This window comes from Oryctolagus cuniculus, chromosome X (genome assembly GCF_964237555.1).
Source record: "Oryctolagus cuniculus chromosome X, mOryCun1.1, whole genome shotgun sequence".
In the NCBI taxonomy this organism is placed as follows: Eukaryota; Metazoa; Chordata; class Mammalia; order Lagomorpha; family Leporidae; genus Oryctolagus; species Oryctolagus cuniculus.
The window spans coordinates 1524133-1542329 of NC_091453.1; the positions used below are offsets into that span (position 1 = coordinate 1524133).

Here is an 18197-nt window from a genome sequence, read left to right on the forward strand (position 1 = left end):
GAGAATTTAAATTGAGGTTTTCTTTAACTGGAAACATCTTCATGACAAACTATGTGATTGAACTGGTTTATTATAGGGCTTATGATTTCTCTCTAACAATATGTTAAAAGGAAAATTACTTATGAAAATCCAAAAATAAGATTTTCCTACTTTTGACATTTATTACTATTAGTGTGAAATATGCCCCAGAAATGTTGTACTAAATGGAATCATAAAAACAGAGCATCCGCGGCTGGTGTTTTCGCACAGCAGGTTATGTTGCCTCCTGCAAAACCAATATCCCATGTGGGTTCTGGTTTGAGACCCAGCTGCTCCACTTCCAAAAATCCAGCTCCCTGATAATGTACCTGGGGAAGCAGCAGCAGATGGCTCAAGTACTTGGGCCCTGCCACCAATGTAGGAGAAAATTCCTGGTGCCTAGCCCAGCCCTGGCTGCTGCAGCCATTTGGGAGTGAACCAGCAGATAGAAAATCTCTGTCTCTCTCTGTAATTCTGCCTTTCAAATAAATAAATTTTTTAAAAAAACAAACGACAAAACAAAAAACCCAGAGTATCCAAGGGACATCTGCTCAGGTGAATTTCTTTCCAAAAAGAGTCTCAGATTAACATCTCCAGAAGTTTTGGTATAAGAATTAAGGCTAGGGGGCCGGCACTGTGGTGCAGCAGGTTAAAGCCCTGGCCTGGCAGTGTCGGCAACCCATATGGGCACCCGTTTGAGTCCTGGCTACTCCACTTGCAATCCAGCTCTCTGCTATGGCCTGGGAAAGCAGTAGAAGATGGCCCAACCCACATGGGAGACCGGAAGAAGCTCCTGCAACCCACATGGGAGACCTGGAAGAAGCTCCTGGCTCCTGGCTTTGGATCGGCTCAGCTCCAGCTGTTGTAGCCTCTTGGGGAGTGAACCAGCAGATGGAAGACTTCTCTGTGTGTGTGTGTGTGTGTGTGTGTGTGTGTCTACCTCTCTGTAACTCTGTCAAATAAATAAAATAAATCTTAAAAAAAAAAGGCTAGATTTTTCCCTCTGAAACTGGAAAATATTTAATTATAATATACAGGGCTAGTGTGGATACAGAGAAAGATACACTTTCATATATCACTTGGGAGATTTTAAAGAGGTGCAGGCATTGTTTCAAAGAGCAGCTTGACAATAAAACTGAAAATTCCCAATACAACTGACGTCCTGATGCAGTAATGCCAGTTGTAGGAATACAGTGTAAGGGAATACTATGTTTCACATAGTTTCTTTATTGTTGCACTATTTATCACAGCAAAAATTGAAAATAGTTCTCTAATAATGAGGCATTGGTTAAATAATTAGGATATGGAGTAGGTTTTGTAGTGCAGGGGGTAAACTGTCCTTTGTAACACCGGCATGCCATATCAGGGTGCCAGTTCAAGTCCAAGCTACTTTGTTTCCAATATGACTCCCTGCTAATGTGCCTGGAGAAGCAATGGAAGATGGCCCAAGTGTTTGGGCCCCTGCCACCCACATGGGAGACCAGGATGGAGTTCCTGGTTCCTGGCTTTGGCCTGGTCCAGCCGTGGCTGTTGTAGTCAGTGGGGAGTGCACCAGTGGATAGAAGACAACTCTCTCTCTGCCTTTCAAATAAATACATAAGTAAATAGTATGATTGTCATTTTTAGGGAAATCAAGAAATCACATATTGAGAGGTTAGAGGAAAAACATACCAACATATCAGCAATAGCCAGGACTGGGTCAGGTCATAGCCAGGAGCTGGGGACCCAATCCAGGTCTTCCACATGGTTAGCAGGAATCCAATTACTTGCGCCACTGCTGTTGCCTCCCAGGGTCCACCTTAGCAGGTAGACAGAGTCTGGAGCCAGAGCAGGCAGTGAATCCCAAGGCTGTCCAGTATGCGGCAGGGGTATCTTCTCTAGCGTCTTAACCATCAGACTAACCACCTGCCCAACTGCTTCACTTTTAGCATAGATCCTCAATTAGATCTTGTGGTTATGAAATCCATAAGAGATTCAAAGCTAGAAGGCAGGAAAGCACTACTGCATGATAATACAAAAAGCTGACATTTAATACCAATGATGGAAATGAAAAAAATATTTAAAAAGAGGCACAGGAGTTTACAAATCAGTCCAGGAGTCTAGGACCACTTAGTGCAAAGCTAGCAACACCTGAAAACATCACCATACTTTGGAGCTCAGAACAATGACTCATATACATGCTGACGACCCAAGGTTACAAAGAAGTTAAAATATATACAATATAATCTAAGTCCACACGAAAGGGAAAGTTTCTAATTGAATGATTTTTTTCTAAAATGATGTTTGAATGAATAAAATTTTGACAAAAACAAACTCAGTTACCACAAAAAATTTAGGGTTTGGGAGTGGTGAAATTTCAATGTGTAACAAGAAACATTTGACAGAAAAGTATCTCTGAAAAATAAATGATCTAGTAGCAATGATCAGAATTATGAGTCAATGTGAAAGAGGAAGTGATTTAACAGTGTTTTGAGATGTTATTTTATTGGCAGGCAGGGAGACATACTTGAATTCTAGGACCAGGAAGCAAAGTGGCAAGGGCTAGGAGTTAAGAGAGAAGAGAGGCAAGGCGTATGTCATGTGTGAGCTGACACCTCAGAATGCATGTTTCTCAGGGCCGCCGCTGTGGCATAGCAGGTAAAGCCGCCTCCTGTAGTGCCATATGGATGCAGGTTTGAGTCCCGGCTGCTCCTCTTCCAGGCCAGCTCTCTGCTATGGCCTAGGAAAGCAGTAGAAGATGGCCCAAGTGCTTGGACCCCTGCACCCGCTTGGAAGACCTGGAAGAAGCTCCTGGCTCCTGTCTTCGGATCAGCACAGCTCTGGCCATTGAGGCCATCTAAGGAGTGAACCAGTGGATGGAAGACCTCTTTTTTTCTTTCTCTCTCTCTGCCTCTCCTCTCTGTGTAACTATGACTTTCAAGTATAAATAAACTTTTTTTTAAAAAGATTTAAAAAACAATGCATGTTTCTCAACTGAGAAAATTCATCTTTCATGAATGACAAGCATTCTCTATGGTTTACACATTTAGGAATGATAAAATTTTCATAAGAAAGCTTTGCTTCTTTTGGTACTACTCAAATAAAATTATTATCTGGACAGCAGGACAAAAGGACACATGTATTTTGTCAGAACAGAGAAATTATCAAACTGCTGGGAGCTGAGTAGTTTGGTTTTCCATCATTTGAGAAATCTGGAGAATGTTCCAAATGTCCTTTAATGACTATTCTACAAATTTAACCTCTGAGTGGCTCCTTCTTCCCTAACCTAAAGCAGGTATGCTTTGTGCCTTTCTTAATGACTTTCTTTGGTAAAATCTGATAATCCTTCTGTTTCGTAGAGTGCTGATGTGGCTGAATGTCCCAGTTGCTGTTTTCTTGAAAAGTCCTTAGAGTGTCAAATGAAGAAAGTCATGGAAAAACAAAGAGAACAGAGACCTGTTTAAACATGGCTCCTTCTGTGGCTCTAAATCAACGCGTGATTACTACTACTAAAACTCACTACCTTTGGGGGCTCAGACCCTATCTTTTTCTTGGGTGCATATTCTTAGAATTCCCGCTTAGTCTGACTATTCTGGGTTTACTTAAAAATTTACTTTTGAAATTGTTCTTATTATTCTGTAAGTATTATTGTCAAGGTAAGTATTAAGAAGAAAGTCCTATAATTCATGTAACACACTGATAACATGTAAACTATGAATATTAATCAGTTTGAATATAAAGTTTGAGATGGCAATATGACTCTGATAATGAATCTAAAGACATGATTTGCTGCTCCGCACGCGGAGGAGCCGCACCAGACCGGACGCTTGTTGTTCCCCTTTTTTTACAAGTCTTTTCTATAGTAAAGTAAGAATAAGTAAACAGTGAACCCCCAAAGCAAGAATGAGTAGAGAGAAATAAGAACGAAGCAACGAACTTCCCCGCAAACTCTCCAACGCACTCTCCAACCAACCCACACCACCATGCCGTCTCTCTCCTCCTATATAGTCCTCTCCACCAATCCGTGCTCTGCTACCCACACGCTGAGCACGCTGCTCTCCTCCAATCAGGAGCAGCTCCTGCAGCTTGTCAAGTTGGTGAGAGGCAGCTGGGTAGAAGCTGTTTGCTCCTCTCCCAGCGCCATATTGTGGGAGAGCAGATGTATAGAATAAGTCTTAATTCCAGTAACAGTATAGTCCGAGTTGCTCCCCACAATGATTTTACTTCAATAACATTTATTATAGTAATATATTACTTGAAAAAACTATCAGAAAGAAATTAAGCTTTAGCATGACTTAATTTCACACAATTGTTCTTGCTAGACTTCATTATTTATACTTCTTGGGTCAATTGGAAGATAAAGTCATTATCCAAGCTCAGCTTTTTAAAAATTAATGGTTTCTTTTATCATGAGATTTAATCCATAAATAAGCAAAAAGTTGTCTCTAACTTTAGTATGGTGTTTTATTTCTTTCAATGCTTAGATTTAATCATGTTAATACTTAGCATTTTAATGGGTTTCCCATGAATGGCAAAAGTTAAAGAGCACTGTTATTCACAAGTATGTTTTGATGACAACCAATGAGGAGGTGGTTGTCTATCTTGGTAAAAGCAGGTGAATCTGCTAACTCAGCGGTTTCAGACCTTCTCACTAGGACACCAGTAAGAACACAGGTCTAAAGGTGAGGTGGAGTCTTTCACAGCAAACTGATTCCCTCCTGATCATGGAGCCATCAGGGGACCCATCCTCAGGAGGAATTCCAGAGTATCAACTGTGGGTCAAAGCAGCACAGGGAGCCTTAGCCCTTAAGACAGAACCTGTTCTAAGCTGACTAGCACCAGCCCAGGACCAGATAACTGATTTTATCTTCCCACTGACCCAAGCAGTATAAATAATGAAGTCTAGTAAGGACAACTGTGTGAAATTAAGTCATGCTAAAGCTTAATTTCTTTCTGATAGTTCCGATGTCCAGAGGATCCTGGGGTTGATTCTAATCTCCAAGGAACTCTGAAAAAGTCAAGTCTGCTTTGATGCCATTGTTGCGGTTTGGGCTTCCTCCAAGAAGTCAAAGGGTCTGACTTAAACACTATTAAAACTAGCATGAAGCAAGCCCCTTGCCATGGCAGACTCCAAGATAATGGTCATGGAAAGGAATTCGCCGTCTGCGTGAGGAAGTCAGGAGTCCCTGAGGTCCGGCATATACTGGCCTGGATGGGTCAATGCATGCACAGACGGAGCAGGCAAACCTGGGCAGACGAGAAGTCATGAACTTGATGTCGCCCCTCCCTTGCCCTCCTCTTCGCTCCCAGAGGAAAATGCCCGCTCTTCTGGCTGATCGGAAAGATGGGCGTGAGGATGCAGGACACAGAAATGAGCAGTAGTGAAAGCTCAGGAAGAACAGAGCCAGAGGAGACCAGGGCATAAACTAGCTCCTCCCTCTTGACTATAATTCAGTACAAATGGGATTAGGGACAGCCCTAGAAAGATGCATTGTTCTTCTCTATCAAGTCCTAAGGCAATTTCTTTTTTTTTTTTTTTTTTAATTTGAAAGTCAGAGTTACACAGAGAGAGAAGGAGAGGCAGAGAAAGAGAGAGGTCTTCCATCTGAAACGGCCGGAGCTGCGCCGATCCGACACCAGGAGCCAGGAGCCAGGAGCTTCCTCCAGGTCTCCCACACAGGTATAGGGGCCCAAGGACTTGGGCCATCTTCTACTGCTTTCCCAGGCCACAGCAGAGAGCTGGATGGGAAGTGGAGCAGCCGAAGGGGCCGGCGCTGTGGCGCAATGGGTTATGGCCCTGGCCTGAAGCGCTGGCATCCTATATGGGCACCGGTTCTAGTCCCAGCTGCTCCTCTTCCAATCCAGCTCTCTGCTACGGCCTGGAAAAGCAGTAGAAGATGGCCCAAGTCCTTGGGCCCCTGCACCCATGTGGGTGACCCAGAAGAAGCTCCTGGCTCCTGCCTTCAGATCAGCTCAGCTCCAGCTGTTGCAGCCATCTGGGGAGTGAACCAGCAGATGGAAGACCTCTCTCTCTGTCTCTACTTCTTTCTGTAACTCTGTCTTTCAAAAAAATAAAATCTTTGAAAAAAAAAAAAAAAGAAGTGGAGCAGCTGGGACTCGAACCGGCACCCATATGAGATGCCAGCACTACAGGAGGTGGCTTTACCCGCTATGCCACAGTGCCAGTCTCAAGGCTAATTTCAATAGAGTATAACCTATTGAATCAATATAGTATTGATGAACAATGGTACCTTAGGCCTTTTCTAGCTGCAGAAATTGTTATGTTCCCCAAGCCTTGAGGCCTAAGGTATGAAGCCTCATCAAGTAACATACATGTTGCATGGCTATCTGTTAAATTAGGAGCTACCATTATCTAGCACCTACAATGTACTAAACCAGGCATTGTCAAACATTTTCTATGAAAGGCCACAGTCTCTCAAGCTTTGATGGGCATCTAGTCTGTCACAACCACTCATTTCTATCTTTATGGTGTGAAAGAAGCCATAGACAATATGGACATGTTTGAGTGTGGCTGTGATCCAATAAAACTTTATTTATGAAAACAGGTTTGAATTTGTACTAACAGGTACCATTTTGTGACCCCATGCTAGGTCTGAAATAGATCTTTAATATACAAAATCTTAAATATTTTTTGTAATAATCCCATGCAGTTAGCATCATGATTTGATTTTGTAGACAAAGAAACAAGCTTGGAGAAGTTTATAATGTATCTAAGCTCACATAGCTAACAAGTGGCAAAGCCAAGATTCCAATTCTCCCAATCTCTCTTGTCATCTAAGGGGGATTTTCTTCTATCCCGTGGATCTAAGTGACACATGCCCTTTTGAAATGGTCATTTTTTTTAAAAAAAAATCAATTTTTCATAGAAACCTTTCTTAAGGTTTTTATGGGTTAGACCATGGTTATAAACAACAACAGTGACAGAACTTCACATAACAGAGTGATGCCCCTGGAGCCAGGAGCACAGCTTGCCAATGAATGGATGCTTTCAGGCACTTCTCTTCTCTCCCAGTGGTCTGCTGTCCTTGTGGCTCCCCTCATCCCTTCTGTCTGGTGTTCCGTTTCAGTTCCAAATCCTTATTATCCACAATGCACTCTCTGTTCTATTACAGGAAGAACTGGGATTGTCAAAAATAAGTTAAACCAGATAATATTACAAACTAATCTGTTATCAATAGGCTCTGGCCTTTGTGTGTAGTTTTCACACCTCTTTTCTGTATTGGGTTGAAATACATGAAATTGCCGGTTTTGTAGGTCAAACACGACAGTTTTATATGGTTCAACCTAACAGTAGAGGGCAGAGACCCCAAGACAGGCTTGTTTTTCTGGTGCTCATGAGATTTTTCTTCTGTTTACTTCCCAGTACTTCCTGGCAGATGACTACAGCTGCCAGGAGACTGACCAAAGATCCTGTGACTGCAAGCTCAGGGGCAGGGCTGAGTCAGGCTGCCTCTCCATCCCTATCTTCAAACTCTGACTGTTCAGGAACTTTTGTGTAGAAGTTCCAAACAAACTTGAAACCCTGCAAAAAAATTCTGCCAAGCCTCATAAAATATCAGAAACTTTACTTTAAAAGCAGGCATTCATCACAAAAGGGCTATGAAATGCATCATATGCTCCCCTCCATTCAAAATGGCGATGATTTCCGGAAGGCTCTGTGTGAGCATGTGTGCTATGTTTACACGTACAGAGGGCTGATCCATGTTCACGTGTGCTAAAAACAAACCAATTGGTTCAAGAAAGAAATTAGGAGACAAGGAAGATGTGTTGCCTGCAGATTCAAATTTCTGGGGGCAAACAAGAGGGACTTTAGATGACTCCTGAAGATGAGAAATCAATGTAGATGAAACTTCTAAAAAACCAACAGAAATAGCAGAAATTAATCAAAGGAGTTCATAAACTTGTAGCTTCATTTCTTCCACAAGGAAGAAAAACAATTTCCAGCTATATAGGAGATTTAGGCATTTTCCTGGAAAGATGTAGACAGAACAAGTTAAGAAAATTAAAGATTTATTAAATGTGGATTTTTTTTTTAAAAAAGAGTTATTTGAAAGGCAGAGCAATGGAAGGAAAGTGAGATCTTCTGTCCACTCCCCAAATGGCTGCTACAGCCAGGCTGGCCCAAGCTGAAGCCAAGAGCCCAGAACTGCATCTGGGATTCCCACGTGGGTGGCAGGGACCCAAGCACTTGGGTCATCATCTGCTGCCTCCCAGGTGCATCAGCAGGAAGCAAGGATCTAAGCAGAGTAGCTGAGATTTAAAAAGTCAAGTTGAATGTAGAATAGTGATTATTAGTGATTCATTTATTAAAATATATTTAGAAAAATGTAAAACAATTTAAGAGAAGTAAATGTTGTTCATACTGACCTTGTTCTCTACCTGGACATGGTCCCCTTGCCCCAGCACTGCTGTGTGATGAGGTTCTACCTTTTGTTGTGCATCATCAGGCCCTGCAAGAAGGATGACCCAGTACCTTTAACACTCATCACAGGGCATGTATCATGTAGTTACATGGTTATATCCTATTTGGTTAACTATACAGCACCGTAATATTCATTTCAATTTCAGAAATAATAGGATATATAATTATATTTCCTAGAGAAGTCTGTGTCACCTTCACTTTGGAGATAACCTACATGAGACAGCAGGGCTCATTCTGATACTTGCAGACAAGAAACAGGAGTCTAATGGATTTCTTAACCTAGAGTCAATATGCTAACAATGAGTCTGTAGCTAGAATCCAGGGCATGGGTAGACTTAGATGGAAAGTAAGTCACACGTTTAGTTTCACTAACACCTAACTGAAATGTAGCTTTTCCTTTGATCATGAATGTAATCAACAAACCAGTAAAATTAGCTGGACTCATGACTTTGTCTATAATAAAAAAAAATCACAAATACTTTTACATCATATTAACTGTTGTGGGTATCTGAAAATATGGTTTATGATCTCTGCTAAGAACTCAGAGAACTGCTGCTAGATGATATTATTTCAAATGCCGTTAGAAAAGCACATATATCATAACTGTATTCTTTGAACATCTTTGCAACTTTCCTAAATCTAAAAACAGTATTCTGGGGTGGGGGATTTCAAGATATGGGACAAGTTGATAGCACAACCCAGATTAAGAAATGCTGACTAGTGTTTAACTAGTGGCTTTCAGGGATTGGGGTGGGGGCAAACCTGGTTTGTAGAGTATGCCAATTTCCACAGTATAAATGCTCCCACTAGGGCCAATTTCAAGTACTAATGTGAGGTCAGGGAACAGGTGCACATCAGCTCCTGTAAGTTGCTGAGAGCCAGCCCAAGCATAACACTCAAGAGTGCTTCTCTATCAAAAGATTTAGGTCAACAAATGTCATGGATGTGAATGCTAGAACTCCGCTGCTTCTCCACTAATGAAGGGATATGGCAATAAAAGAGAGGTCCGGAGGGGAAGAAGCAGCTCATTTAGAGTTGGATAATAGTTTCAACTGCGACAAGGAGCAGCATTTTATTAAGTGTGCTTTACCAGAATCCCCTGGGAGCAATGAGCTGTGTCTTTATCTGCAACTAATTCATATATTACACTCATTCCCCATGTGGGGCCACTCCTGGCCCCTAATTTTGTCATGTAGGGTGTTTCACGATACATAGACCAAAACAGTTTGCAAGCCCCTTCAGTAGGTTTTAACGGAGCGAGCCGATTAAGAGACAGCGCTCACAAGCAATGCTGGGCGGCTACTTCTCCACACCGCCTATGAGGACAGTGCTTCACTGCAGTGCTTACTGGTCTGCGAGGAACTTCCAATTTAGAAACAAATGCTTCCGTTTTTGCAAAGGCTCGAATACGAACTTCATATGGCGTATAATTTCTGCCCTTTTCCCTTGCACATTGCCAGGTGTAAGTGTTCCTTAGCTTCTGTATTATCAAGTGAAATGTTTAAAGGGCGGTCACAGAAAGCAAAGACTGATTGTGTCTTCATGTCCAGGTCCTCGCTACGAGAGTTCATTCATCAGGTTATCTCCTGAACTTAAGAAAAGTCACCAAGGAAATGCATCGTGTTGTTTCTGACTACTTTCAGTTATAAATATGGCCACATCAGATCATAAAGGGTTTCCATTGAGAGTCTTTGCCAAGAATGCTACATCTAGTAGTGCCATTAAGGGAAATTTAACTGAAAACAATTTGACTGCAATACTTTTTTGCCTGAACAGTTATAAAAGGGCAAACTCCTTTGAAACACACTTAAAGTTAGTGCCGCGTCTTCGGTGTAGGATTCACTGCTGTGCAACTGTTGTGCGTATGCCGTCTTTTCTTCTTCCTATTCTAAGAATTGCTGCCCCACTTCCCCTGTGTCTCACACAACCTAGGACTTCCATCATAGATGCTGATAGAATCTATTTTACACATATAGCTGAAGCCTCTTACTTGATGCTTTCCCAAGGCTTACTCCATTACTTTTACATATTTTTAATTGAAATACATAATTGAAATTATTGGTGCAATTGGCACAAGCAGATTGAGAACAAACCCAGCTGCCCTGAAGTCTCTACAACTCCGCTGGCACGAGCAGCAATGGGCAGGTTGGCAGGAGGAGCTGGCCACCTCCCTCCAGGCATTCTTCAAAGAACGCGTGGCACTGCTCAATGCAGCCTGCGGGACCGGTGCAGTTTAGTTAAGAGGGCTTCCGGCATGTTCACAAGTGTCTCCAGGCAGCACTGAAGGAGTTGCACAATGGCATAGAGCAGGCAGCAGGCATTTGACAGAGAAAGCAAAAGTACACACACTCCCCCGTCAGAGCGTCAGAGTGTGGGCTCATGCGGAGAGCAGTGGCCCCTTCTCTGAGGGCTGTTTAACATTATATGGATTGCTTAATGAAGGGACAGGTGCATTCTAATAAACGGGAGGGATATTGATGGTTTTTCAGGGAAGAAGGCGGAGAGTTCACTCCTCATATGGTTCATTGTGTCCTGTCATGGCAGCAGGCAGGTATGTCATTTCGTGTGCTAATATATCCCAATGAGTGTATAAGGAGCTGTAGGTCAATGTAGGTCAGCCTTGGCCCCCAACCTGTTAGGAGCCTGGTCCAGGCGGGAGGTCTGTTTGTCTTCAGAGCAAGAAGAAGCAAACCCATATCTGTAGGCCATTTCTGTAAGCCCCAGGTGCCCCAACCACTCCGTCTGTCTTCCTGTCTCACAGGAACCATGTCAAACTTCTCAAAATTCACCCAGTGCCAGAAGCAAAAGGTTGAGCACAAACTAAGCATGAATAGTTGCTTTTAAAAATAAGATTGAAACATTTTACTACCTTCAAAAACCAGTTAGCTGTCATTTCAGTGACTGCAGATAAATATTTTTAGGTTTCCAAATACATTTTCTAAGCACCAACAGTATATTGCCCTGGATCCCTCTAGGGGATGGGCCTTCAAACTGAAAGGCCATTCCAAGTTTCAAGGACACAGGACGTAAACTCTTTTACCTTTCAGATCTCTGCATTTATGTGTCATGTCATTTTCATCACAGCTGCTGGCGAGAGATGCAGTACTAGTGTCTGTGGGAACTACTGCTTTTCTGACCTGGTGAAGTTTATGCTCTTTTGATTTTTCTTTTCACCACATGCTGCACAGATTCTAACTGAGGGTGCTCAAAGGACATTTTCCCCCAGTGCGACTGCTGTCAAAGTGATATGGACGAGGAGGCAGTTAGCAAGGAGGAGCTGAGGTTACCAGCCCTGCAGCCCTGCAGCCCTGCCTGCTCTGCCCCTCCCCTTCTCCCCTTTCTATGCAGTGGAAAACCATAGCTTCCATGCAACTGCTGCTCAGACCTGGCACTGACCCAAAATAACCAACATGGCTGCTGACTGCATCCCCATGACGACTTTTTGCTAATTATTATATCATTACAATAAAATTGCTATGGCTGACATTCCTGCTCCCATCATGTGCCTGATGCCATGACACTTCAAGATTTACAAGAGTGCAAGGAAATGGGCAGTACTCAAACCTCACCCTAAACCACACCCCCTAGAATATTCAATTAAATCATGCCCCAAACACCACCCTCCATGACTCCAGATCACATAAAAGGATGACCCTAAAAATCATTGAGTTCAGTTCACTTTTAAGCATTCCACACCCCCTTTCAAGCATGTACTTTCACTTTGCATGCAAATAAACCTTATTCCTCTGCTGACCTTAACCTATGTCTCACCATTGAACTCTTTTCTTGCATCAGCAACAAGAACCTGGACCCAGCCAACTGATGACATCTTGACCTAGCAACCTATGACAAAGTACCCCTCCCCTCCAACCTGTAGAGTTTTGAAAGCTACTATTCAATAGTCAGCATCAAAGGCTCTCCATTTGCAAAAAGTATCAAACATTAATGAGATCCTCAAAAGCATAAAATGAATACTTTCAAATGAACTTCAGGGGCCGGAGCCATGGCTCACTTGGTTAATCCTCTGCCTGCAGCACCAGTATCCCATATGGGCGCCGGTTCTAGTCCTGGCTGCTCCTCTTCCAGTCCAGCTCTCTGCTGTGGCCCGGGAGAGCAGTGAAGGATGGTCCAGGTGCTTGGGCCCTGCACCCGCATGGGAGACCAGGAGGAAGCACCTGGCTCCTGCCTTCGGATCGGCGTAGCGTGCTGGCCATAGCGGCCATTTTGGGGGTTGAGATGGCAGCCATCTTGGGAGTGAGATGGCAACCATCTTGGGGGGGTGAACCAACAGAAGGAAGACCTTTCTCTCTGTCTCTCTCTCTCTCACTGCCTATAACTCTACTTGTCAAATAAAAAAAAAAATGAACTTCAAATGAATATTTTCTTTTTAATAAAAAAGTACTAATTCTATTCTTATTTTAGCTCTGTTAATGCCTTCGTTAGAGGACATGATTTCATTATATGTACCTTATACCTTAAAATGCCTAACTTTGACAACTGCTTTGATGTCCATAGTTTTCTAATGTTTAAGTGTCCACTTGTCTGTACTGAAACTAAATCTACCAATGTCCACGTTTTAGATATTTCCTCTATCAATTAATATTTTAATAGCCCTTCTAAAATTCTTTTTTATGCAATCTTTCCAAATTACGTTCTCTTTTTTTTAAGATATTTTTATTTCTTTTTCATGCAATCTTTCCAGATTACGTTCTCTCTTTTTTTTTTTTTAAGATCTTTTTATTTTACTTGAAAGGTAGAGTTACAGAAAGGGAATGGCAGAAGCAGAGAGAGAGAGAGAGGGAGAATCTTCCACCTGCTGGTTCACTCTCCAAATGGCTGCAATGCTGGAACTGGGCCAGTCTGAAGCCAGGAGTCAGGAGCTTCTTCTGGGTCTCCCATGAGAGTGCAAGAGCTCAAGGACTTGGGCCATCTTCAGCTGCTTTTCCAGGTGCATTATCACAGAGCTGGATGGGAAGCGGAGCAGCCAGGACTCGAACCAGCGCCCATATGGGATGCCGGCACTGCAGGTGGCAGCTTAACCCGCTACACCACAGCACCAGCTCCTCCAGATTACTTTTTCAACCCAAATTGCAGCCTATTTTTTCTAGCTCAATACATCAAGTGTACATATTCATATTTATAACATTTACCTCAACAGAACAGAGGTGCTTAATGTTTTGAAAAACACAATTACTTGCTTACTGGCTGCTGCCATCCCAGTTTTATAAGCGAGACCACTCTGAGGGAGTAGTCAGGAGGCATTCACTGATTTCTCTCTGAAGATTTATTTAAAAGTCAGTGTCATCAAAGGAGGTACCTTTCTCTGAAGGGAGGAAAGAACTTCCACTTTGACCATGGCCTTGTCTAAAAATTATCAGTCAGTGAACTCAGGGGGCTTCCATAGCCTTGGCAGCTCATGACAAGATCCTAGGTTGATTACTGATGCCATAAACAAGAGTGTCAATTTGTTAAGTCAACAACAGGAGTCACTGTGCACTTACTCCTCATGTAGGATCTTTGTCCTTAGTGTGCTGTACATTGAGATTTAATGCTATAACTAGTACTCAAACAGTATTTTTCACTTTATGTTTCTGTGTGGGAGCAAACTGTTGAAATCTTTACTTAATGTATGCTAAACTGATCTCCTGTATATAAAGAGAAATGAAAATGAATCTTGATGTGAATGGAAGGGGAGAGGGAGTGGGAAAGGGGAGGGTTGCGGGTAGGAGGGACGTAATGGGGGGGAAGCCATTGTAATCCATAAGCTGTACTTTGGAAATCTATATTCATTAAATAAAAGTTAAAAAAAAAGTCAGTGTATTTCAACCGCTTATTTCTGTTTTGCCATTTCTTTTTCTCTGATTTGTTCTTGCACTTTTGTTTTGCTCATTAACATCCTTACTAGGGGCTGGGGTGGAGGAAGGGAAGGAGATAAAATTCAAATGAGGTCATTTGGCCACTCATTGGTCAAAGCAGGGTCCTAGGAGACCAATTTGTGAGCTGGATTCTCCCCAAGGTCCAGTGTCATCTGGACAGATGTGTCCCACTCTGAGGCTACAGACTGAACCCTATCTCTTGCCAGATGTTTTGCACCCGTGGCCCACAGTCATGAGGGGGAATCAGGCCAGCAGGAGAGATGACTCAGCAAAATCCTGCCTGACCTGAAGAAAAACAAGTAGAGGCGTGGCTCATTCTTGGCCTGAGAACTGTAGAGCTTTCTACTTGTTACCTTCTCACATCAAGGGTCTGTGAGGAAGCAAGGCTGTTGCCAGCCATTAAAACAGGTTTTGAAGATCACTTGTTAATTTTTCTCCTTTCATGCTCTGCACTGTACATTTAAACAATGTCATTTATTTATTTATTTATTTTTAAAATTTATTTATTTATTTGAAAGGCAGAGTTACAGAGAGGCAGAGGCAGAGAGAGAGAGAGAGGTATTTCACATGCTGGTTCACTCACTCCCCAGTTGGCCACAAGGGCCAGAGCTGTGCCAATCCAAAGCCAGAAGCTTCTTCTTAGTCTCCCACATGAGTGCAGGGGCCCAAGGACTTGGGCCATCTACCACTGCTTTCCCAGGCCACAGCAGAGAGCTGGATTGGAAGTAGAGCAGCTGGGGCTAGAACCGGCGTCCATATGGGACGCCAGCACTGCAGGTGGCAGCTTTACCTGCTACACCACAGAGTCAGCCCCTAAACAATGTCATTTAAAACCAGAATCAACAATGTGTGTTGTCCTGGAGCCCACAGGCTTAGAAAGGTTTTTTGCCTTTTTAGGTGTTTGGGCAGGGCGGGGCGGGGGGGGGGTGGAAATGGCATTTCATGACATGAAAAGCACATGCCACTCCTGCTTCAGTGGCTCTGAATAAAGTTGTGTTGGAACAGGCGGCCTATTATGGACCGCGGGGAAGGGCTTTTGTGCTACACAAGCAGGGTGGAGCGGTCGCAACTGAGACTGTGGCCCAGAGATGAAAACCTGAGTTACTTGTGATCGCACCCTTTACAGTTTGCTTCCCCATGCTTTTTCTCATCCAGGCCAACATTTCTAGCATCCTTAGCACCAAAGAATCCGTGTACTTTATTACTTTCCATGTGTGCAGATTATTTTTGTTGCTCTTGAAATCATCAATCAGGGTTGCTACTTCCATAAACATGTTTTCTATTTTTATAAAGTACTATGTGTTTCTCAGGATTTTCAGAAGATCATAAACAGAAATGATGCTTCATCTCTTCGGCTACTATAGGCTAATGGGTGCACATGGACTCATGATGCTACTGCTGGTTGTTTTATTTCCCCACACTTTCTTGAATGCTAAAACAAACAGATGCTGCTCAGTGAAAAGGGAACTAAGCCTGTTTATATCACATTAGGAATAAGTTCCAAACACTGTTATTCATTCTGGAAGAATAAGCTCAAGCAATCGGATGCCCTTTTTGGAGAATATAAGGATGGCTTAACTATCTCTGGGTGTGGCCTTCCAGCCCTGAGCAGGTGTTACCAAGAAGCTAGCTGTCTGTAGCTGCAAGTGTGCTGCTTCGGGAGGTGGGCGTTTTAGGGCACCAGGTAATTCGCTGCTGGCATGCCTGCGGGAGGGGAGGGTGGAGAGCAGGAAGCACCTGTCTCAGCAATGGGGATTCTTGGCCCGCATCTTGGGATGTCCCTGCTCCATCCACACCACCGGTCACTGTCCAAGAGGATGAGGAGAGGCAAAGAGGAGGCCGGTTCTCCCCCTTCAGGCTTTCCCAGAAGCACTAGTGAGGGTGCGGATTCCGGTGTAAGGGTTTATTTGGAACGTGATCCCAGGAAACAACAGTCCAGAAGGTGGGAGAGTTAGGAAAGGGGAGGCTGACAGCGAAGTGGGTGTCATCAAGCAGAACCCCCTGTGGCTGGTTCCAGCACAAGGCCACTGGGAAACTCTAGCAAAGGGTCTCTCACACGAGCCTCACAGCGCCCCACCTGCGAGGTCAGAGAGCACCCAGAAGAGTGCATTTTCCTGCACTTGCAGCCTGTCCTCAGTGGCAGAGCAGCCCTCCCAGGTGGCAAGGAAAGCCTTCTGGCTAAGCAACGCGGATGCTGGCTGCTGGCTGCTGGCAGCTGGTGGGTGGGCACTGAGGAAGCAGGGCCCCGGGGATGTGGGTGAGGCACCACAGCATCTCCACAGCCATTTTCTGTCAATCCCACAGAGCTGTTTCCAGGAACCCCTGGGAGGTTTCCTCTACCCCTCCATCCCTTGGTGCTTCTGCTGCTGAGATAAGGGATTTAGACTTGAAAAGACAAACATGAGGACGAAGAGTACAAGGGACAGTATGGACAGTGGGGTTGAGGAGGTTCTACTGCCAGGTCTACCAACACACAAGCCTGGAAACTTATGTAACTTTCTTTAGATCTCACATTCCTCATCAATCACATCAAGATTGGTTGAGGGGCCGCACTGTGGCATAGCAGGTAAAGTCACCGCCTGCAGTGCCAGCATCTCATATGGGCACCCGTTCTAGTCCCAGCTGCTTCACTTCTGATCCAGCTCTCTGCTATGGCCTGGGAAAGCAGTGGAAGATGGCCCAAGTCCTTGGGCCCCTGCACCTGCTTGGAAGAAGCTCCTGGCTCCTGACTTCAGATAGGCCCAGCTCCAGCTGTTGCAGCCAATTGGGGAGTGAACCAGCAGATGAAGACCTCTCCCTCTCTCTCTATGTAACTGACTTTCAAATAAATAAATAAATATTTTTTAAAAAAGAGCCGGTTGAGTCTCAAACACTCCTTTTTGATGAGCCTCAATAAGCAACACATACACAACCTTCAGAAGAGAAGAGAGGCAACTTTGCAATCTCTCAGAGGCACCTGGGACTACAACTGCACTTCCTTCCACCTGCCAGGGGACAGACACCATCCTGCTCCCCTTGCAGCCCAGTGTGGCACCATGCTCTTATCAGGATGCCAGTTGCCAACCTGCCAGCAAGTTCTGGTGTTCATACGCTCCTCCCTTACAGGACATTCTGGAAGCTGAGAGGCACCCTGCCCTGGGTGTACCTGTACTGGCATGGAGAGTGTTGTTATGAGAGGAATGAAGGAATAGTATTCAGTTATATAAAATGGTTTCAATCCACTTTTTCTCCACACTCAGCATTAAAAATAAAATTGCGATTGAACCCAAAGTAACATACCCATAACTTACCAATATACACATCTCCAGATATGGTGTAGATGAAGCTTGTCCACCCTGCAAAGGGACCAGCAACATTAAAATGTCAGTGCCCATGACATGAAAAAGAACAACGAGATCTATCACATAGATAAAAAGCAAAATTGGAGATGAAATCCTTGATTTTCTTTTACATATATACATATTTAAAGATTTATTTATTTATTTAAAAGGCAGAGTTACATAGAGAAAGAAGGAGAGGCAGAGAGAGAGAGAGAGAGGTCTTCCATCTGCTGGTTCACTCCCCAATTGGCTGCAATGCCCATAGCTAGGCCAATCTGAAGACAGGAGCCAGGAACTTTTTCTGGGTCATCCACATGGGTGCAGGGGCCCAAGGACTTGGGCCATCTTCTACTGCTTTCCCAGGCCATAGCAGAGAGCTGGATGGGAAGTGGAGCAGCCAGGACTCGAACCAGCGCCCATATGGGATGCCGGCACTGCAGGCGGCAGCTTTACCCACTATGCCACAGCGCCAGCCCCTAGATATATATTTTAGGATTTAAGGCCACCCAGCACTACAGTGCTGCAGCAGAGGGTGCACTGAATGCATTTGTGTGTATTTAG

General features: G+C 43.9%; 1 protein-coding gene across 1 annotated transcript in view; it reads right to left on the reverse strand.

Annotated features, from left to right (window-relative positions):
• PIR (pirin) overlaps nt 1-18197 on the reverse strand; it is a 96787-nt gene that overhangs the window by 3323 nt on the left and 75267 nt on the right. Inside the window, exons 7-8 of the mRNA XM_002719917.5 lie at nt 17607-17651; nt 8386-8468 (exon numbers count right to left, since the gene is read on the reverse strand). Of these exons, the coding sequence (XP_002719963.1) occupies nt 8386-8468; nt 17607-17651 (128 nt within the window). The remainder of the gene's footprint in view (nt 1-8385; nt 8469-17606; nt 17652-18197) is intronic.